Source organism: Thunnus maccoyii, chromosome 23 (genome assembly GCF_910596095.1).
Source record: "Thunnus maccoyii chromosome 23, fThuMac1.1, whole genome shotgun sequence".
NCBI lineage: Eukaryota > Metazoa > Chordata > Actinopteri > Scombriformes > Scombridae > Thunnus > Thunnus maccoyii.
Genome location: NC_056555.1, coordinates 22,838,470 through 22,862,036, shown reverse-complemented (window position 1 = coordinate 22,862,036; position 23,567 = coordinate 22,838,470). Strand labels below are relative to the sequence as shown.

General features: G+C 39.0%; 1 protein-coding gene across 4 annotated transcripts; it reads left to right on the top strand.

The window, feature by feature from the left end:
- The first annotated feature begins 666 nt into the window (after positions 1–666).
- Positions 667–22,744, top strand: mdm1 (Mdm1 nuclear protein). Of its 4 annotated transcripts, none has more exons than XM_042402623.1 (16): positions 667–871; positions 1,629–1,728; positions 1,991–2,140; positions 3,276–3,452; positions 3,682–3,773; positions 3,859–3,996; positions 4,631–4,792; positions 6,364–6,455; positions 6,582–6,624; positions 15,841–16,067; positions 16,169–16,327; positions 18,982–19,064; positions 19,396–19,454; positions 19,596–19,863; positions 22,124–22,186; positions 22,274–22,744. In XM_042402623.1, the coding sequence occupies exons 1-16, from the start codon at positions 854–856 to the stop codon at positions 22,381–22,383; spliced, it is 1,941 nt and encodes a 646-aa protein (XP_042258557.1). In that variant the 5' UTR covers positions 667–853; the 3' UTR covers positions 22,384–22,744. The 4 variants fall into 4 exon arrangements, with proteins under 4 accessions (XP_042258557.1, XP_042258555.1, XP_042258554.1 ...); XM_042402621.1 differs by having other exon boundaries at positions 6,582–6,630; XM_042402620.1 differs by having other exon boundaries at positions 6,537–6,624.
- The last annotated feature ends 823 nt before the right edge of the window (positions 22,745–23,567 follow it).

Genomic DNA, 23,567 nt, shown 5'->3' with positions numbered 1-23,567 from the left:
GGAACATTTAGCCTTGAAGCAGCACAAGAAACTGGTTAAGTATACATAAGAACAGCACACAGTAAAGTAAAAAGTATATATATATATATAGTACAAGTAACAAATGATTAAAAGCTAGAAAACTATATATAGTAAGATAAACAACATAAAAGTAAATCATTCAAATATAAGTGCAAAACCAATAGTGCAGTAGTTTCCTAATATTCTAGATCATTGTGACATGCTATACATAGTATTTTTAAAATACAATGAGATTGTTTTCAAAGTGCTTAACATTGTCTGCACATTGTGTTAAAACAAAACACAATGATGCTCACCAGAATAAGGTAAAGGAAAAGAAAAGGAATGATACTAAATGATAAAAGATGGTGAAAGACGACATCACATAAAAGCATGTTTTAACAGATTTCAGTGTGTACATATTTATATATAAATTTATTTATATATAAATGTATATGCATATATAGTATAATAAAGCATATGATAACAGTATGAATATAGTTTGACAAAACAGAAAAAGAAACTTAAGTAGGATGTTTCATGCAGGACTTATACTTGTAATGGAGTATTAAGTTTTAAAGACAGTTTATCTCAGACAGGATTAAAAAGAGGAGCTCAAAGTTGTCATTGTTGTCTTGCTGTGAACGCGCCTGCGCATGACGCTGAGCTGCTGCTATGGCAACGGCTGCGGCTTGTTCCCGTAACTAAAGTTGAGCAGCTGGTTAGCATGCTGGCCCAGCTGGTTAGCCGGTCGACGCTGTTAACCAGCTCATTAACTAACTAACTAACTCAACTGGTGTCATAATGGCACAGAAGTGACTTCCTGCGGCGTTTAATCGGCGGTGAGAGCGTCATGACTGTCCGCTTCAAGGTAAACAGCAAGTGTTAGCATCATTAGCGTTAGCAACAGGTGAGACGAATGAATGGATGCTAACGAGCGTAGCCACTTTAGCTCGCTAACTGCAGTATTTATAATGTGCTAGTGACTGAATTGCCGACAGCTTTAGTTACGGTGAGTCTGTCGTGTCTCTTTACCGGACATGAACGTGCACGATCCTGCAGAGTCAGGATGAATGTGATTTAATCTAATGTGATCAGAGCTAATCCGGTTCAGATTGTACTTGTATTGACCTGACTGTGCAACAACAACTACTGTTGCAGCTGTTAATAACATGATAACAACCTTAACGCCACCACAATGCACTTTAATATTAGTTAGTAATTCAAATAATAATTATTTTACAGTATTGTCCGTATTGATTAGTGTCTAACGTTAGCTGTGCTTGTTTTTGTCTGAACTGTCAAATCCTTGACTGCAGTATTAAACGATAGGTTCACAGTTTTTTTCCAGTCTACCTTGAAACAATAGTCAGGTGTCCAAATGACCATTGAAACATGTTTTTCTTGCTGTAATCATTCCTCCTGTTCATAGTGACCATTACAAGATCCCTTCATAATGTATTTACAATGTAGGTGATGAAGGATAAAATACATCAGTAAATGTCAGTAAAAAGTAACCAGACACAAATGACTAATCAGCCTGAGTCCTCTGCAGCATCAGACAGCAGCAGGCGGAGACAGCAGAGTCCAGCAGAACTATCTTGTGTATGTTTGTGTATTTGTTTCAGAGTCAGAGTGAATACCAGAAGAGCTACAAGGTTTCCCGGTCCAGAAGTGTGTCTCCTCAGCGCTGCGCCCCGTTGGCCGGCCTGCGCTCTGACCAGATGGGTACGTACCCTAACCTGATCAAAGTTTACTGTGAAAAAGCTCCACATACAGTCAGTTGTGAAGTTTGTAGCTGATTTGCACCAGTAAAGATGTTGTCTAAACAGAGAAAATAGCAGAACCTGAGAAGCTGCTGTTTGTTTTTGCAGTTGTATGAACACAGAGCAGGTTTTTCTCATCATGACATATTTAATCTATATTATATTAACATTTAATATTAAAAGTAAAAATCACATCTCATATGGTTGACCTGTCTGTGTCTCAGTTATCAGCAGAGAACCAGGTCTTCAGCGTCGGAAGAGGCTCGGTCCTGCTGGTCCTGCTCAGTCCGGCAACTTTCTGCTCCGTCCACCAGATCCGCAACTGTCCATCACTGAGCCAACTCTTCATGCACACAGAACAGCGCCCCCTGCTGGTAGAGACACATGTTGACGATATCCTACTCTTAAAGTATCTCATGAAGTCATCGGATCCCTGTAATAACAAACATTCCAACTGTGACATCAGAATACTCTAATATGTATATACTGTAGTAAAGACAATATGAGTGTTATAGTTCAGGGTTATGTTGTCAGACTTTGCTCAACATTGATCTCATATGTTTAAGACGTTCTTCATCAGACTCAGCTGTTCTTTTTCATCTTTAGCCGTACTTTGTCAGCCTCAGCTTTGCTTTTAGCTAAGAGAGTAGGTTCACAATCTTTCAAGTCTGCCTTAAAACAACAGTCACGATCCCAAATGAGCAGTGAAACATGTTTTTCTTGCTGTAATCATTCCTCCTGTTCATACTGACCATTAGAAGATCCCTTCATAATGCACTTACAATGGAAGTGATGGGAGACAAAATCCACAGTCCTCCTTCTGTGCAAAAATGAATAATATGAAGCTTCAGCGTCCAAATGAGTCAAATCAAGTAGATATCTTTCAACATTACAGTCTTTTTAGTGCTAAAGTTCCTCTTTTTGTTACTATACTTCCACCGAAGCTCAACAGGGAAACACTGTCCGAGGAAACACAAAGAGGGAATTTGATGCTAAAAAGACTGTAAATGTGTCAGATATCCACTTGATATGACTAACTCAGACTGCTTAAGACTCATATAAGCTTCACATCTACTTTTAAATGACTGTGTGGACACACTGTGGATTTTGGCCTTCATCACCTCCATTGAAAGCACATTTGAAGGATCTTTTAATATCCAGTATGAACAGGAGGAATGATTACAGCAAGGAAAACCTCTTTCACTGCTCATATGGACACCTGACTGTCCTGACTGCTGCTTAAGACACACTTGAAAAACTGTCAACTCGTCCTTCAACATGTGCACAGTCAGCGTGTCAGTATGCAAGCTTTTAATACAATATGTAATGTTAACATACTTGCGGTTGTAGCTACTAATATTTTATCAGTATGTTACAATAAATATAGCATGTCTAATGTTAGTATGTTAATGCATAACATTAATGATGTTAAAATTGCAAAAAAGTTATTTTAGCATGTTGATATGTTAATGCTTTAGATGTCTTCCTCCTTCTCCTCTTCATTACCAGCCTCTAGGAGCCGTTCAGCCCACAGGAAGGAGCCTTCCATGGACCCAAAACCTCCAACACCAACACCTGGATCACGGGTAGAACCTGCATCTTCTGCAGAGCCTGAACCTCCTGCAGGACCACGACCTGCTGCAGATTCTGAACGTGCTGCACAACCAAGAACAGCTGGAAAATCTAGTAAATATTCATTGCAAAACTTTGCTTTCATTATCTTCTCACACACACATATTAATTCTGTTTTCATCGTCTTAATTCTAATAAATATAATTTGAAACACTGAGACAATCAGTTTTGTTTAAATAGCTCAGTATCACAGATTTAAACATCACATTACATTACATCACGGTCTGTCCCGGTCGAGCCATATTGTTCTTGTTGGTGCTACAGCTGCTTTCTGTATTTTCAGCAAAGCCCCACCCCTCTAAACCTGACAGCCAACCACAGCTCAGCAGCCCTGTGACTGCAGCACCTGACGGACGGCAGCCCTCGGCCAATGAGGTCAGACGAAATATAGGCACGTCTGTCTTAAAACGACACCTTTACTGAGTTATAAATGAACAGGATTCCTCACCTGGTGTTGCAGGTTCAGCATGCTCTGCGGTTGAGAGCGGGGTTGAGGTCAGGAGGTCAAAGGTCAGGAAGTCAGAGGACAGAGTACAACAGACAGTTCAGCTGGAAGAAACCTCTGGCTGCTGCTTCACCTGTACTGACTGCAGAACAGGTACAGTACTAACTAATACTTCCAAATACTATCAAATACTACCACATGCTTCACTCATACTAACTGTAGAACAGGTAAAATACTAAAGATACCACTAAATGACACTGAAATACTACCAAATTTTACCAATATTAATCCCAAAACATCTGTCTGACAGTTTCACAGCTGGTGAAATACGACCATGCCCTACACAAAAATCTCAAATACCACATACATTTTAAAATGATACAAAAAGCAGAGACAATGAACATGTGCTGGCATTACCACTAATGCTGAAACAAACAATTAGCCAAGTAATTGATAAGTGGATAGCCAATGAATACTACCAAAAACTGTACTGTACACTGTATATGTTGTAGTAGTACTAGTTGCAGTGGTAGTTCTGACTTCCCAGGAGGTCTGAACACAATCAATAAAAAGTTAGTGTAGTTTAAAGATCTGCAGTTCAGCTGTGTGTCCACTAGGTGGAGATAGACAGTTAACTCCTGGCTCATCTGGAATGTGACCTTTCTGATCACTTCACTGGTTGTTTAACCATTAATTTGATGTAACTGGTGAACTGTTGTTTTCAGTCATTACTTTTGAATGACTGGTCATTGTTGCTGACCTTTGAATCCCCCCCCCCCTTCGGCAGGTGCTCTACTCCAGCAGCAAGTCTGTCCCCCCCTTTAAGAAGAACCCCATTTCCATGGAAACAGAGTATCAACAGAACTTCCAGGGTCTGGTCCCGTCCGCCAGACCTCGCCTTCGGAAATATCTGGAACATCAGAGAGTCCCACTGTTTTACACTCACATGGTAAACAAACACACACACACACACACACACACACACACACACAAATGCTCTATTTCAAATAATTATTTATGTCTGACATGTTTTTTCCACAAAAAAAGTTCAATTATCTTATTAAACAAACATCCCCTCCCTCATTGAAAAATCAAAAATTTATGAATATGCAAATATTGTTGATTTCTGAAGTTTAACCTCTGGACACAAGCCGTGTCCTGCTTCACTGTAAAATTCACTCTCAATGTACGTACACTGCAGGCTTCAAGTTTCCACATCACACTTGTGTGAGTTTCATACTGGACCACGATTGGCTCCAGACTAGATGTGATGTCACAAATCGTGAATGTAGGTACATGTGTTAAACTGACATTAAAAAAGGGACATATTCTACTTTTTTGGGATTTTCTGTCATTTATATATCGTTATGATGTCGGATGTTAAACATGGTCAAAGTTCCAAATCTTGAGGTGGACATGACGCAGGTCTCAGCCTCCTCTGAATGTCTGTTGCTGAACGACTGTTTTCTTTGTTGCTGAGGTTGTTCACATTGTCTCAGAATAACTTTCCTCCTTCAGCAGATGAATGAAAACAAACTCTGCACATATGGCACAGAGACGAGAACAACATTCAAGTGAAGGAACAATAAGAAAAACACATTTCTGATTGGATAGGGACTTTAAATTTGCACTAATATAGACAAGTAGTAGAGTCTGTAGTACTCTGATCAGGTAAACAGTCAATTGGTTAATAGTTGAGACGTCTCTTCTTTAAACTTACCTTTCTGCAAAAGCCTAAAAGTACATTTTAATGATATTAATAATAATAATAATACATTTTATTTATTTACAGCACTTTTAAAAGGCACTCAAAGATGCTTTACATAGATGAACGAATTGGCAAAAAGAAGTTATACAGAACAACAACAACAACAACAACAGCAGGAGAGACAATGTTAAAGGTACAAAACAAATGCAGTAAAAGATAACATAAGACATGCTTTTATATCTATATTTTCCCTTTTATACCTCTAGTCTGTCTTGCTGTTTGTTTGTTTTTTCACTTATGTCATAAAACACACAGTACTCGATCTTTCCTGCAGTCCTTTAAAGGATAAGGCTGGTTATATTCTACATTTAACAAATCCCATGAAAAGACCAGAAACCAACCGCGTGTTAGTCCGTCACTCAATACTTTATGACTTCCCTACTCTGTCCGTGTCTCTCAGCTCCAAGTTCATTGGTTCCTACTGAAAGAAAGAAAGAAAAACACCTCAAAATATATAGTTTCATGTTTAATAGCTGGTGACTGTAGAAGGAAATTTGTTGGGAACTATTTGCAGCGGCGGATGAATCCACATTTGGTTTACTAATGAGTATTTCTGGCCACAGGATGTTATGTGTCAGATGGAGTCACAAAAAAAATTGTGTGTTTTCATGGTGATGAAGGTCTACGGCACAGAAGAATAAGATTTATCAGATAGATAGATACTTCTTAGCAGATCAAAATGTAGAATATCACCAGAATTATACTTTAACTCTTAATAACAAGTGTCTTGACTCAGCTTTTTTGATGTGCAGAGCAACAAAAAGAGGAGGGAGGAGTCAGAGAAGATGCCCGGCCCTGACCAGGTGACCACGCCCCCTCCTCCTCAGGTTCAGAGAGGACACAGGTGTGTTTGTGTGTGTGTGTTTGTGTGTTATTGTGTGCTGTGAATTCATTATGTTTATGGAACCGTCTGTCTGTCTGACAGGATGTTGACAGAGTATCAGTCCAGCTTTCGTTCTCCCCTCTACAGGATCCCGGAAGAAGGCGGAGAAATGGACGCAGACGCTGCTCAGGTGAATGTATGTTGTCATATTAGGAGGTCAGGGGTCAGAAACTGTCTCTATTACTGGACTCACTTATCAACCTGCAGGTCAGATAAGAGGATAGTACAGAGAGAGGATGTGTTTAAATAAAGATATAAACTTAGAAAATAAAATGAAAATATGAGGAAAATGAGTCTCTAATGCGTTACAATATTCACAGGAAGTAATCTGTTTAAAATTGCATCCAAATTGCAAGTTTTAAACAAACTTCCTGCAGGTATTGAGTTCTCTATTTTGATTCTTCATACAGTTATTGTTCTGTACTGTCAGTGGTAAAATAGGGGTACCTTAGAGAGGCGATATTAAGCTTCTTGGAATTATCTGTTATTCATATCCTGTTATGATGTCGGATGTTAAAAATGGTCAAAGTTCCAAAACTTTAGGTGAACATATGTAGAAATGCTGCCTGCAATGCATAAGTCAGCTTGTCGCGCATGCGCATGAACCACCGTCCATTCTGTAGCCTTGGTTGCTAAAGTATTTCCATGTGTTGTTCACATTGTCCACTTTCATATTTTGGACCTGATTCAGGCTCCAACATGTACAGATGGATTTGAGAAGTTGACATTTGGAGTAGAGAAGGAGAAAAAGAAGTGAAATCCTGCTACTATAGATTGTTTATGTATCCTCTGGAACTGAAGGAAGCTTCCTAAAGCTGACCTTAGGAAGATCTAAAATGGCCTGTTTCAGACAGACTGAGGGGCTGCATAAAGGACCAGTAGAAGATAAAATAAGGAGTTTTTAACTGTAAATCATGCAAAGATATTCCAGTAGAGACCCAGAATATAAATACATGGATTCAGTGAAAGAAAGTGGTGGTAAGGAATAATGAATTTGTCTTTTTTCAAAAAATATCATGAAACTTACTGAATAAGAACATCGACAGCGGTCAGCGTTCAACCACTTTCAGCTTTTAACCACTAAACTTAAACTCACTGTACTTTGTCCACCTGCACATTTAAACACATCACAGTGAAAGCACGGTTGACTGATCACCCTCTCCCTGATCACTGTTATTGATGTGGTAGTCGGGGAAATTCGCGTAACGTTTGTGTTTTTGTGTGTGTTGCTGATGGAAACCAGAGTGCTGAGTGTCAGCAGTGAAACCACAGAGCTTCATTTCAGGGAAACAACAAACTGTTAGTCACTCACACACACATATGCACACACACGCGCACACACACACACACACACACACACACACGCACAGGTAGGTTCCCACCAACCTTGTGGAAAGTGTCGTTGAGGAAGGGGGCAGCTGCTCGTACGTGTAGAAACACTTTTCTACATGAAATCTGCAGATTTGAGCTGACATCAGTTCAACATCAAACAACTTCATTCAAACAGGCGTAATGTTTGCAAAGTTCAACAAAATACCATCAAACATTCCCCGAACACATGCAGGGAAAACAGTTTCTATCACTTTTAGTCTTAGTCTTTTAGTCTTACATTTATATTCCTAATATTTTCCGACTGCTTTTATGCTGTATGGCCAAAATCTTTGTGTACTTTTGGTCTTGTTCAGCTCGTTATTTCTCATTTGAGCCCCTTAGTTTCAATGAAAGAAGATCTGGTGGCAACAGTTTGTTTGTTTCTTTTCTGTTTCAACATGACAGTGGACCTCATGCAAGAACCACTACAACCGTCACATACACTTTTCTGATACTTATTATATATTCTTGCAGCTCACAGTGTAACATCACCTATTGTAGGCTATAATATTCTCTCCTCTAATATCTCTGTGAGACCTCTCTTATTAGTCACGGAGCGCTTTGCTTTAGAAAGACGCTTTTTAGCATCTAACTTCACGTCAAAGCATCCCCTCTTCATTTCTGTCACAGTACAGCGCTGCTCTGATGGATTCGTATTTTCTACTATAGTTTCAGCTCCTCTAATATGACTACTGACACTGATAAATATGTTTTTCTTTGGGAACATTTTTGTGAATGAAACTGTCCCACAAACCGAGCGGAACAGGTCGCCTTATATTATCTTAGGGTTGTTGATTATGCTAATAAGAAAATCTCAGGATCATTCAGCTCCGTTATGAACATTCATCAGGCTGAAATGAGCGATTTATGACAAGTTTGGAAACTTAAAAGCATTTATTGAATCCGACTTTGAAGACTCTTGCATGAGGCCAAATGTCCCCGTGTACAAAGCCAGCTCCATGGAGAAATGGTTTTCCAGTTTGGTGTAGAAGAGCTTGACAGGTCTGCATAGAGCCCTGACCTCAACCACATCCAACACCAACGAGTCAGACCTTGTCACCTGACATCAGAGTTGAACCTCACTAATGCTCTTGTGGCTGAATGGGAGCAAATTTCTGCAGCCAGGGCCCAACATCTGGTGGAAAGCCAGAAGCCATGAGAGTGGAGGCTGCAGATTAATGTAAATAGTGATGCCATCGCAAGTTGTCACATGTATTTAGCTTAAAAATTTGGTCTCATCAACAGCTATCATTCTTTGGAGGGAAACAGAATCACAAACCAAACATGCCGAGATTTATAAAACAAATTGTATCCATATATTTAAGTGTTAAAGACTATAAATGACTAATAACAGGTTTTTAAACATTACTGTCTGTAATGTTTTCTCCTGGGGGGAGTTTACAGTCTGCTGTTAAAACTTACAAATAGTGGCTTTATTATAAGCAGATTCCAGTATTTTTAGGCTTAATATGTGTAATTTGAGTAGTTTTAGTCCAGTAAAATAAATGTAATGAATAAATAAATATTGTTCCTAGTAGTAGGGACATGACTCTGGAACAATATTTAGACCTTCATGTTGGGAAATAACTTAATAAAAAGTTTCCTGAGTACATAACCGAATGGAAATGCTGCACATGCAATGGCTCTGCTTCATGGTTTTATTGAGTCACCCTGCAACACTGACGATAGTGTCCCAATTTGGGGTCGACTCTTCTGAATCTATGGCCGTCAACAGATCCATTTGTGGGTTCAGGTGTGATTTTTCTCTTTTTTTTTTTTTTTTTTATTCCCACAAAATTTAAATAAAAGCCTTGTTAGAAAATATGCGAAAGAAAATAAAGAGGGAGTGAGGGGAGGGGAGCATAAAAGCGAAACCAAACAGAAACTGAAACAACTTTACCTGATCTGTATTTCATTGCTGTTGCTAAGTGAAAAAAATATACAGCTACGACTAAAGGCCTCACAATGTTAGAAAATAAGCAAGAAAAAGTAGTGCGGGAGAGAGAAAGGAGCCATTATAAAAGTGAAAATAAATGGAAGTTTAAACAACTTTAATTAATGTTTCTTTGTGGTTAAAGATAAAATGCATACAGATAAAACTCAGCAACACTCCTCACTCAAATTTGCCACTCGAGTCCCGTCAGTCCTTTAAATAACAAATCAAAAGCTCTACAACTGTAAAACTCAACTAGAACAACTTAAAACACATTAAGCATGCAAAGCTCTTCATATTTAACAGATATTATATTACTCAGCAAGCTGATCATAAGAAACATTAATGTGACTGTGTGAGCCTTTTAAAAACAAACGTCAGAAACTCTGAGAAAGAAACCATGAGACTATTACATTAAAAATACACACCAGTTTATGAGGTACATCTTGCTAAAACTAATGCAGTATAATATAGCAGACCGAGACAGGTGTTGATTCATCTTTATGGTCATTTATGGTCATCCTGACTTTTCATCTAGTGCCATCGTCAATTCAAAATTTCAATTTGTCCAACACTTTAGTTTACGACCAAATACCTGCAGAAGCCATTCAGTTGTTCTTTGTGTTCAGTGCTAATTAGCAAATGTTAGCATGCTAACACATTGAATCAACACAGTGAACACGGTAACATTATCACTGGGAACATGATGTTAGCATTTACAAGTACAGCCTCACAGAGCTGCTATCATGGCTGTAGCCTCATATAATCTTTGTTTGCGTTTGTTGTTTGAGCCTCAGGTCAGTTACAGTTAAATATAATTTTCAGGGTTAGTGCATTTCTGAAACAAAGCCTATATGCTTACCCACACTGATATAAAATATTAGAAACAACTCTCAGCACCTCTATAAATCATGAAATTGTTGCAGGGTTGTTTGATTAGACTGTTCAAGTTTTAGCTATGTGTACCTAATAAACTAGGAACTGAGTCTATACTTTTCTGATTTGCAGTAAGTTTTGTTCTTGAGATGCATCTCACAACCCGAGTTAGCACCAACAGAAAGCCAACAATGCTGCAGCTTCTTTTAATTTCACAGAATCTCTTCTAAATAAAAGAACAAACAATACTAAGCCACTGGTCGAGGAATCAGTGGGCGATTAACTTTCCGAGCGTGCGGTGAATCTGTCCCGTGAATCGTTTCACCATGTGGAGGGAGCTGTCAGCTGACGTCATGTGCTGGCTGTTCTGAGGAAACAATCAAACCTTCACCGACTCAGTCATTCAGCATGCTGACAGTCACGTAGAGAAGCGCCGTGTCAGGCTTCATCTGGGGGTTGAGGTTTAGGTTAGAGACAGGTTGAGGTTTGGTCTGATAACGGGGTCAGGGTTATCCAGTGTTTGGACTGGGATCTAGAGCAGGTTACTGTTTTATCAAAATCTGCAGCATGAGGTGTTGTAAAGGTTTCATATTAAATTATCAAAGCAAAGATGTATAATTTGTCTTCTTGCTCTTAAATTTGAACTAGTTCTGATACAGATTTGTTTTTTGACAAAGGAAGAACAACACGTGTTTAACACCTCCTTATCATTTCTCATAACTCACCATGAAATTTGCTAGTCAGCATTTCCCTTCTGCGTGTATTTACTGTTTAATACGTGCACTGGCTGATATGTCAACCATGGGCAACATCAGCAATGTTTCCACACGTAGTTGAGTTTGCAGATATTTGACATTTGAGTGTTTTCACAGACAGAAAATAGAAAAGATTATACTTTTATTGTCCACCTGGGTGGAAAATTGTCTTTGGCTCACCAAAACTTGAGAATGCACTATACATGATTCTTACAAGAAAAAGATAGCAAAGCAGTCAGTAAAACAAACACAGATAAAAGTTTTTTAGCAGTGTTTAGCAGCACTCCAGCTAAACATTTCTTTTTGTTGCTGCTCTCTGAACAGGCTGCATGTCAGTTCAGTGAAGTATCAGCATACCTGCAGCCTAGAAATATATTTATAACAAGTCAAAATGTGTGTGGTCACCCTCTCTACTACTACTCTGCTACTCTACAACTACTCTACTACTTTTAACACCCAGAGCCAAAGTGTCCTCATGGTGGTGATAGAGAAAAGGTAAGGAGGTCACTAAAATCATTAAAAGGGACCTATTATACTCATTTCCAGCTCTCTATTTTTTTTTGGACTCCACTTGAGTAGCTTTGCATAATTCACAGTTCACAAAAACTCCTTATTTATCTTCTACTGGCTCTTTATGCAGCCCTTTAGCCTCTGTCTGAAACAGGCAGTTTTAGATTCCCCTCCCTTCTGCCCCCTTCCCTAAAAGCCCACTCTGTTCTGATTGGTCAGCTTCAGGAAGCTTTCTCCAGCTCTGGAGGCTACGTAAACAAACTATACTAGTCTGATTTCGATTCTTGTTCTCGTTCTTTACACAAGATACAAACTTCTCACATACATCCGTACTTGTTGGAGCTGAAATGTGATCCGAAATATGAGAGTGGACAGCACGAACATCCGGAGCAATAAAGATTACAGCAGGACGTCTCTGTTTGGTGACACTCATTATGTGCTTATTGTTTGACATCTTTATCCTATCTGTGTTCAGCTCTCTGTAGTTTTGTAGCTTCTGTGGTTTGAAGTTTAGTTTCTCTTTGCATTCCTGTTTGTACTTTTAGATATCTGCCTTATTTTACTGTTAGCTGATTGCTTTCAGCACATATCAGAGTCGTGTTAAGTTACTGCTGATGAAAACCAATGTTTCCTTTTTTTGCTGCTCAAAAGCTTTTAATGACTAAATAACAGGAGACTTTTATTGTGAAGAATTTACAGGAAATTGAATGTGTTTATCCACCGTTTTAGCAGAGCTTCGTTAGTGGCACTATTGTTCTGATAAAACCGGTCAACAGAACAAGATATGGAGATATTTGGAGCTGCTTGTTCAACGGATCAGTTAGAAATAATGTAGGAAGGAATAGCACAAGCAGAAACAGCCACAGAAACACTATAATATTAGTGGTGCTGATCAGTGAACTCCAAGGAGAGCAGTTGACACGCATGCTGCAGCGCTGCAGCAGATGACCATGTAAAGAAATCTGTCACGAGTTTATGTCAGCGAGGTTTGAAAGTAGAAAAAGCTGTTGGAAACCAAGCGTTCAGAGCAGTCTGAAGCCTGAGCTTTTTGCTCACAGGGATTACTTCTATGTACGTTTACCTCATTATTTGACACTTTGGCCATGTTCAATATGACCATCCGACATGTGACTGAAAATAAGGAAAAGCATAATAAGTCCCCTCTAAGAATCATCCTCTGACAGTCTGCTCAATAATTGTTGAGAAAAATGTAGGTAACAACATTTATCATTATCGATTAATCTGCAAAAAAATTACTTGGATCGTCAATATACAGTACAGACCAAAAGTTTGGACACACCTTCTCATTCAAAGAGTTTTCTTTATTTTCATGACTATGAAAATTGTAGATTCACACTGAAGGCATCAAAACTATGAATTAACACATGTGGAATTATATACTTAACAAAAAAGTGTGAAACAACTGAAAATATGTCTTATATTCTAGTTTCTTCAAAGTAGCCACCTTTTGCTTTGATTACTGCTTCGCACACTCTTGGCATTCTCTTGATGAGCTTCAAGAGGTAGTCACTTGAAATGGTCTTCCAACAGTCTTGAAGGAGTTCCCAGAGATGCTTAGCACTTGTTGGCCCTTTTGCCTTCACTCTGCGGTCCAGCTCACCCCAAACCATCTCGATTGGGTTCAGGTCCGGTGACTGTGGAGGCCAGGTCATCTGGCGCAGCACCCCATCACTCTCCTTCTTGGTCAAATAGCCCTTACACAGCCTGGCGGTGTGTTTGGGGTCATTGTCCTGTTGAAAAATAAATGATGGTCCAACTAAACGCAAACCGGATGGAATAGCATGCCGCTGCAAGATGCTGTGGTAGCCATGCTGGTTCAGTATGCCTTCAATTTGGAATAAATCCCCAACAGTGTCACCAGCAAAGCACCCCCACACCATCACACCTCCTCCTCCATGCTTCACGGTGGGAACCAGGCATGTAGGGTCCATCTGTTCACCTTTTCTGCGTCGCACAAAGACACGGTGGTTGGAACCAAAGATCTCAAATTTGGACTCATCAGACCAAAGCACAGATTTCCACTGGTTTAATGTCCATTCCTTGTGTTCTTTAGCCCAAACAAGTCTCTTCTGCTTGTTGCCTGTCCTTAGCAGTGGTTTCCTAGCAGCTATTCTACCATGAAGGCCTGATTCACACAGTCTCCTCTTAACAGTTGTTCTAGAGATGTGTCTGCTGCTAGAACTCTGTGTGGCATTGACCTGGTCTCTAATCTGAGCTGCTGTTAACCTGCGATGTCTGAGGCTGGTGACTCGGATGAACTTATCCTCCGCAGCAGAGGTGACTCTTGGTCTTCCTTTCCTGGGGCGGTCCTCATGTGAGCCAGTTTCTTTGTAGCGCTTGATGGTTTTTGCGACTGCACTTGGGGACACTTTCAAAGTTTTCCCAATTTTTCGGACTGACTGACCTTCAGTTCTTAAAGTAATGATGGCCACTCGTTTTTCTTTACTTAGCTGCTTTTTTCTTGCCATAATACAAATTCTAACAGTCTATTCAGTAGGACTATCAGCTGTGTATCCACCTGACTTCTGCACAACACAACTGATGGTCCCAACCCCATTTATAAGGCAAGAAATCCCACTTATTAAACCTGACAGGGCACACCTGTGAAGTGAAAACCATTTCAGGTGACTACCTCTTGAAGCTCATCAAGAGAATGCAGACTGTGTGCAAAGCAGTAATCAGAGCAAAAGGTGGCTACTTTGAAGAAACTAGAATATAAGGCGTATTTTCAGTTGTTTTACACTTTTTTGTTAAGTACATATTTCCACATGTGTTAATTCATAGTTTTGATGCCTTCAGTGTGAATCTACAATGTCAATAGTCATGAAAAGAAAGGAAACTCATTGAATGAGAAGGTGTGTCCAAACTTTTGGTCTGTACTGTATATAAAGTCAGAAAATAGCGAAAAACGTCTTTTATTTTTTCCAAAAGCTCAAGGTGACGTGTACAGATTGCTTTTTTTTTTGTCCGACCAACAGTTCAAAATGCAAACATATTCATTTTTCACTGAGATAAAACTGAAAAAAGCAGCAAATTTCAGGAGCTGGAAAACAAAGAATGTTTGACATTTTTGTTTGAAACATGAGAATAAAAATAGTTCCTGACTTATCAGCTCATTGAAAACTCAGCAGCCAGAATTTCAACTGGGACAAAGGAACATGATCACATTTTCTTTTCAGTTTGAAGCAGTTGCTTTTGTACCAGAGGAAAAGGGATCTAAATGACTGTAGTTCCTGCCCCCCAAAAAGTTCCCACTCTGCGAGTAGATCTTTCTGATGGTCCAGGAACTATTGTAAAAGAGTACTCCACTGATTTAGTGTTTCCACTCACAATGGACAGTTTAAGAAAAAATAATAAAAAGTGATGCAGCAGAACCAGAGATATCATCTTTTTCATTCCACACGTTTTTCTTTCCAGTCAAAATCTGGAATCTGTTGACCACATTACCCACAATACTACTTTTACGCATATGAACAAATGCTGTAGTGTAAAATCAATGGGGTTTCCCTAGTAGTTGACTTGACATCTTGTCTGTAAAGAGCGTGATGAATAGCGAGCAAAACAAAACTTAATTTGCTGATCTCTTTAATGTGGTTATGTACTAAAGCAAAAAAAATTAACCACACAGATTTTCACCATTCACTTTTCTAGAAGCGCATCCTGCCTTTCAAGCATGTTCAGTCTCTTTCTGTTTCTGCACATTTCCTTTATTAACTTTCATATTAAAAAGTTGCACAACAGCAAATTACAAAAAGGACAACATGATGACTGCAAAACCTCTGTCTCAAAAAGCAGAGCTGTTTATTTTATCATTGTTGGTCTTCAGGACTTAATAAACTGTTTGACTTTAGTTCAGGACTCTCTGTTTGTTCCCTAACAGGCGAAGGAGTTGAGACAGAAGGCCTTGTTGTACCGCAATCGAGCCTGGGGCACTAATTTCTCCAGAGATCACCTGAGCCAGCTGCTGTCTGAACACAACGCTCTGTGGGAGCCGTCAGACACCACAGACTCCGCTACAGATCCCACAACCCCCCGTCTGACCTGCGACCTCAGTCACAATCCAGACAGCCGCAGCTCTTCTTCTGTGGAGGCCCTGGACCTGGCCAGGTGAGAGAACATACGTCATCGTCATCATCTTAAAAGCTTTTCTGAGCTGATTCTGAATGAAATCAGGTTTGTTTATTTCTGTCTGTGTGTTTTGTTTGCAGCCGCTCCAGTAACTGCAGTAAGAGGTCTGTCGTGCCGTCAGGTGACATACAGCATACAAACAAAAACACACGAACAAATGCACAAACACCTCCGGGTCCTGCTGCTGAGAGGATTTTGGCCTGGGGAGGAGAGGAAGAAGAAGAAGAAAATACAGATGAGTAAGTTTCTCTCTTCAGATTCTGTCCCTTTATTGTTTAAGTATATAAAGATGTGAGTAAACTATGTAAATTAAAAGTTGAAGGTCAAAGGAGGACAAGGATGACTCAACTATTATGACTCATGTCAGTCAGAATTGTCACAGTTGCATTTTTTCTTTTGACTGTATCAGGACAAATTGTGGTTAGGGCTGCAACTAACAATTATTTCCACTGTTAATTAATCTGTCGATTATTTTTTCAATTAACCCATCAGTTGCTTGGTCTATAACTTGGTAACTTAAGGCCCACTTCTGATTGTTAAAAAAATTTCCGAGGACCACCCTCCCAAATAAATGAAAAAAAAAAACAATCAAACAAAGAAACAAAAAAAAATAAAACCTGACAAAAAAACTGGGCTGTAAATATGTGTTAGCCACCTGTCAGCTGTAATGAACAAAATAAATATTCTGTTTACCCTCAGTGAGACACCTGGGCTTGCTTCTGGGAAAAATATGATCAAGTTGTGGTTTGATAGGTGAGAGACTGACACGTAGAGTAGCATCCAAGTTGCTTTCAGTTTGCTCCTTGTCTTTGATTTTGTGACACTTTGTGTAAGAATGGAAAACCCTTATTCACACTAACAGGTGGTGTTGAAAAGCAACACAAATTTGATTTCTCGTTTTGACAGAGAACAATACTGACTGGCAGCCAGTCTCCAGAATGAATCAAAGTCAACATGTGTGAGCTGAAGTTCAAGCTGCTGTCTGCTGATAGTTCCATCAGTTCATTTTCCAACACAGTGGACACAGCCATGTCTTCTGAAGCAAGATCCAGCTAGCTGACTTACCTAATGATGTGTTGTGATTGGTGTGGTGATATTGAAATGTAACTGGTCATTTAAATTATGCATTTATATATATTGTTTTTATTTATGTAGATATAAAAATGACTAGCTTTGTAAACTTTGTAAAAAATAGTTTTAACTATTTGGCAGTCCCACTGCCTCCGCGGCCCACTAGATGGCGCTCTGAGGCCCACTGGTTGAGAATGGCTGGTCAAAACACAAAGTGACGTCCTCAAATGTCTTTTTTTTCAGTTACTGTCATAGAGAGTACTGTTTCTCCTCACATATATAAAAAGTCTCTTCCCACTCTGACATGATCATATATTAAAAAAAAAAAGCATGACATTTATTTTTTCCGTCACGCTAGCGATGTGGCCTTTATGTCTGTTAGTCAGTCCTCCACTTTGGTCCAGAATGAAATATCTAAACAACTATCAGATGGATTGCCATGAAATTTTGTTCAAACATTCATGTTTCCCAGAGGATGAATCTTACTGACTTTTGTGATTCTGTCACTTTTTGTCACCATGAGGTTGAAACTTGTAGTTTTGAGTGAAATGTCTTGACAAGTATGTGATGGATCGCCATAAAATTTGGTTCACACATTCATGTTCCCCTCAGGATGAATATTAATCACTGTGGTGTTCAACTTTTCATGTAGCTCCATCATCGGGTCAAAAATTCATTTTGTCCAATATCTGCAAATTCCTGCAAAACTAACGACACTCCCATCAGCCTCAGCTTTGTGTTTAGTGCTAATTAGCAAATGTTGACATGCAGTAAGATGGTGAACATCATGAACATTATACCAGCTAAACATCAGCATGTTAGCCTTTAGCACAAAGCGCCGCTGTGCCAAATAGCAGCTGGTGTGGCTGAAGACTCTTTGCCTAGTTTCTGTTCAAAAAGTCTGAAAGTGTGTCGTCCTACTGAACTCTGATTCTGCAGCCTCGCTGGCTCTCAGGAAGCACGCGTGTGTGTGTGTGTGTGTGTGTGTGTGTGTGTGGTGATAGTGATATTTGGCTTTGGACATGTTCACACGCTGACTGTTAGTAGGTTAAGGGGCTGGTATACGCCTACAGACGTGCCTGTCGGATGGTCAGATAGCTTTGGAAACCCCCTCCCTCAACTATAAATACATTTGATGTCTGACGTGGACGGACAACACAACATAAGAACGACTTGTGATCGACCATAAACGGAGCTTTACGATTGGCAGGTTTACCACAGAAAAGAGCCAGACAGCTGGTGAAATGTTGTTCCATCGACATAGTAACAGGAAGTCCAGCTGTGTCAGACCTCTGTAAATATTTGAGTCGGATTCAAATAAAGCTTTGGAATTTTTTTGAATTCGGGAAGGAAATACAGGGCCCCCCCTTGTGTAAACACGATTTTTATAAACACTCATTTGTTCATCTAATTAATAGACTAATCAATTATTAACGGTAGACAGCAGGACAGAGAGGCATGTTTTTAAGCTTGCAAAATGAGATGTGTCTGTTTGTTTGTAATTTATTTACTAAGGTGAGAATGCTTTGAGATATTTTTGCCTTAGAACTTGCAGCTTTTTAATAGAGTGAATGATTTTGTACTCATTTGCTGGTAATTTCTCATCTTAAGCCAGTGTCTACACCTGTTTTATTAATTGTGTTTTTTTTTTACTTTTCATTGTGATGTTGTTGCAGCAGTTTCCTTTATGAGAGAGACAATAAAAGTGGGAGTAACCTTTTAAAATGTGTGTGTGTGTGTGTGTGTGTGTGTGTGTGTGTGTGTGTGTGTGTGTGTGTGTGTGTGTGTGTGTGTGTGTGTGTGTGTGTGTGTGTGTGTGCAGGGAGGAGGGAAGGTTACCGACTCCCAGGCTGAAGACGCGACCAGTTCAGAGGACTCACCATGACGTCACCACACCTGCCACAGGTAAACACAAACACACACATCTTAGACCACAGCTGTGTGACCCGAGCAGCAGCTGCCACATCTTGAGGCTGAAATACCTTAAAAAGTAAAAAGAAAGTACCACCAACAGTCGCTAGATGCTCCAACTGACTCCCGTTCAAAAGACCTCAACTTCTCTAAGAAATACTAAGTCAATCATGTTTTTCATTGAGTCATTATAGTCTCAATCTTTAAATTCAGGCCCTCTAATAAGTGTGCTGGTGGTCATTTTGGAAGCTATTGCTCCTTTAATAAGATTTGAAGGCTGATATACAGTCTATGGTGTGATCTCTGACCTCTGTTTGTGTTCCAGGAGGTGCCATACTTGTGGGTAAGCTGAAGAGCTCTGATGAATCTCCGTCCAAACAGCAGGTGATTAAATAATATAATATAATATATATATATATATATATATATATATATATGTATATATATATAATATAATAACATGAAATAACATTTTCTGTCCTTCACATCATGTGATGATGCTGACGTCACTGTCTGTGTGTTCAGAGGTGTGGCTCGGCGGTTTCCGTGGCAGCGGGGGCAGACAACGCCGTTAACCTGCCTGTCACACGTAAGGAGGCGTGGCCAGAAAACAACTCCACCCGCCTCCACTCTTCTGGCCCCGCCCCCAACCACAACCCAGCCTCCAGTCCTCCCTCTAAACCAATCAGGACAAAGCAAACGCCTTCTTCCCCCGGAGCCCCGCCCCCGCTGGTCCCACCGCCACAGCACTGTATCCAAGGCACCCTGAGACACCCCGACTTCCAGCACAACGGTGAGCATCGGCACCGCCACTGCTATTGATAATGTATTGATTTAATGTAGGTTTTATAAAACAACCTACACATAACACACATCTCCACCGCTTCAGCTGGAAAACTAACAAACTGATAAATTGATACTGATATTGCTTTTGATTCTAGTCAGGTGACCTGGCTGCTTATTTTTATCTTCTGTTGATTTTTATTCATGTTCTTCGTACCCAAACGTCCCTCCAAGAAACCAAAAACTAAAGACATTTTGAACTTCAGAACTCTGGTTTTTGATCACAGGTGATGCACACTGAAAAATAAAACAACAACAAAAATTTAAACATTTGCGTTAAAAATCTGCAGCTTTGAAAGTTTCACCACAGTGTAGAAACAACAGTTTATGGGAAAACTGTCAAATTAATTACAACTTTCAACTCGTCTGTTTATAGACGAGCAACTATAGACCAAAATTCACTCAAATTTTATTAAAATATATTTTATTCGCCATTTTAAGGCCTCTCTTCTGTTATCTGGCTTGAAATTTGATGAACAATTTTTAAGCTATAAGAAGCCAAAATATCTGACTGTAAATGCTGTTTCATAAAGTATTTGTGTTACTATTTACCCGATCTATGTCAAATTAAATATAAATTAATTAAAATAATGACCAGAAGGGCTGAAACACTCAAAAATACCATCTGTCTGACACCTTGTTGGTTGTGATAGAATCAAATCACACATACAACAACACCAAATATTCACAAAACAACAACAACAAAGAAAAGACAACATAAACACACAGATTCATTCCAACGTGAGCAAAATAAAACAAAATGACACAAAAGGACTTGTCATTTGGACTTTTTGTCATGTTTCCTAAGCCGTTCAGTCCAAATTAAATGAGAGGTTTCAGATGTTTTCAGGTCAGTGTCTCTTCTTCACGTCCTTCTCATTTTCTTCTCATCCAGTTCCCTCAACAGATCAGATTTCATATATAACCTGGAAAAATGTCTGAGTGGCAGATTTAGCTATGTATTTGACAATATGACAAAACACAGTGTACATAGAGCTAAAACAATCTGTCATGTTTTCGATCAGTCAAATTAATTATGTGCTATTTTGATAATAGAGTCATTAATAAAGAATCACTGGTTCTGTCCTTTCTAATGTGAATATTTGCTGGTTTTCTTTGTCTTTTGTGGCTGTAAACTGAATATCTACTGTTGATCGGACAAAACGAGACATCTGCAGACGTTAGTTTGGTTCTGGAAACTTGTGCAAAAATTATTTAAAAGTTTATCTGAAGCTAATATGAAGCTTCAGCGTCCAAATGAGTCAAATCAAGTAGATATCTTTCAACGTTACAGTCTTTTTAGTGCCAAAGTCCCTCTTTTTGTTACTATACTTCCACCTGCAGCTCAACAGGGAAACAGTGTCCGAGGAAACACAAAGAGGGAATTTGATGCTAAAAAGACTGTAAATGTGTCAGATATCCACTTTATATGACTAACTCAGACTGCTGAAGCTGAATATAAGCTTCACAGAGACTTTTAAATGACTGTGTGGACACACTGTGGATTTTGGCCTCCATCACTTCCATTGAAAACACATTTGAAGGATCTTTAAATAGCCAGTGTGAACAGGAACTGTATAAATCCATAAATAATGGCAATAAAATGTTTTCTATTGTAGTGTAGTCTGCAGGGTAATAACTTCAAAAGTCTGAACCAGTAAAATAAAATAAGTAAATAATAAAAGCAGAAATGAACAAAAGCACACGCACACAAAAAAAACAAGAAGAAACTTCAAGTGTCAGACTTGAGATGAAGTTTCAAGGTTGCATGAATTTGTGCAAATGTTGTCTCTCTTTTTTATTATCAGATTAATGATGATTGCAGATTAGTCATTTTGTCTGTAAAATTTCATGAGAAATGATGGTTATCATTTTCCAGAGTTGAAGGTGACGTCTCCAGATGTCTTGATTTGTCTCATCAATAGTTCAAAACACAAAGATATTCAGTTTCACTTTCGTGTACGACAAAAAAAAAGCATCAGATTTTCACATTTGAGAAGCTGGAACCAGAATATATTTGTCAATTTGCTTAAAAAAATGACTAGAATATTAATTTAATTATCAAAATAGCTGCTGATTAAGTTTCTGTCAATCGATTATTTGACTAATCGTTGCAGCTCTATTGTGACAGAGAGTTTTAGCTCATGTGTGATTGTAGTTTATTGATCACATGGTGTGAATGATCATTTACGTTTCCTTTACCTCTTCAGGTGAGTTGGGTTTGAGATTCAGGGAGCTGCAGTGTTCAGGAGGAGGCTGCGGTTCTGATGAAGGTGAATCTTTTTAAAGAAATTATAAAATTAAAACACAATCTCACCTGTCTGTTATTCATTTTTAAAATCGGCTCTCCTGTTGCCTAGACGACCGTCTCTCGGTGATGTCGTGGCGTTCGGCAGCTTCCTGCTCCATGGCGTCCTCTGTCCTGGAGCGCGCTCAGAGGAGACGAGATAACTTCTGGGGGAAGAGATGACCCCCCCCCCAACCAGATCATTGCTGTCACCATGGAAACCAGCGTGTTGCTTGTAGAGTTTTTAGTTTGTGAATCATTGTTGTATAATAATGTATTTTCATAGAAGAAAGTGATTAATTTAAATAGTGAGAATCATGTGTTTTTATAGATGAACTGAAGGTTCTGGTAATTATTCTGCTGCTTTAGTTTTGTAATAGATGTTTTTTATGAATGTAGTAAATTATGTTGCTGCGATCAAAGTGATAAAAGTGACATGAACAATATCTCATTTTTGTTTTTATGTCATTAGAGATGGATAGAAATCATGCAAATTGTATGAGTCATACAAAGTTACCAAAAAATACAAAAATGTGAATGTGAACCAGTTTCTTTGAAGTCTTAATCACAAATCTTCTCTCTGTTGACGTTTCCCATTAAAAAAAAAAAAAAAAAATGTGGTTTTGTTGGTTTAAAAGGAGCAGAAGTTGAACCTTGAAATCTTCTTCAGCTGTTAAGTCAGCTGCAGTTTATGTGTTTCCTCCTGCAAGACTGACGTTTGACAAGCTCAGAAGAAATTTCCCCAGAAACTCTCAGCGCTGATGTTTTTTCCAGTCAGTGTCTGTTTGATCTTCCACTGGATATTTCCACATACGACTTTACCTCCGGTTTGGATCAGAAAATGTTTTTCAGAAATCTAAAACGCAAGCTGCAAACGTAACATCTCATGCTATGCTCAGCAGCTCAGCGGTAAAAACTGTTCGCGTCAGCCTCGTAGGAATTTCTGCTTCTTAGCAATAAAGTCCAAATTAAAGGAATAGTTTGACATTTTGGGAAATACAGTATGTGTATTTTCTTTCTTGCCAAGAGTAAAATTCAAGGATTCAAAGGTTTATTTGACACATAAACAATGTGTAGTGAAGAATTAGAAGGAAAAAAAGAGATAAAAAGTTATAAATTTATGTAAAAATGTACATATGTCACAATTTTAAGGCAAACCATACAATAAAACATGGTGTACATGGTTGAGTGCAAATATACAAATGTGCAGGGCAATGCAAAGCAACACAAATGATGAGAAGATTGATACCACATTCATGTCTAACTCACTCAGGAAGTTGGGAATTCACAACAAAATTCCAGAAAATATACATATATTTTTCCCACACCTGTCTATAAATAAACATCCTCTCTGTACATTGCGGCCG

What these genes read in the sequence shown, in the direction of transcription:
- mdm1 (XM_042402619.1), top strand. An exon ending in CCTGCGCTCTGACCAGATGG is followed by an intron (nt 1,729 to 1,990) that starts GTACGTACCCTA and finishes TCTGTGTCTCAG; the next exon opens with TTATCAGCAGAGAACCAGGT. An exon ending in CAGGTTCAGAGAGGACACAG is followed by an intron (nt 6,456 to 6,536) that starts GTGTGTTTGTGT and finishes TCTGTCTGACAG; the next exon opens with GATGTTGACAGAGTATCAGT.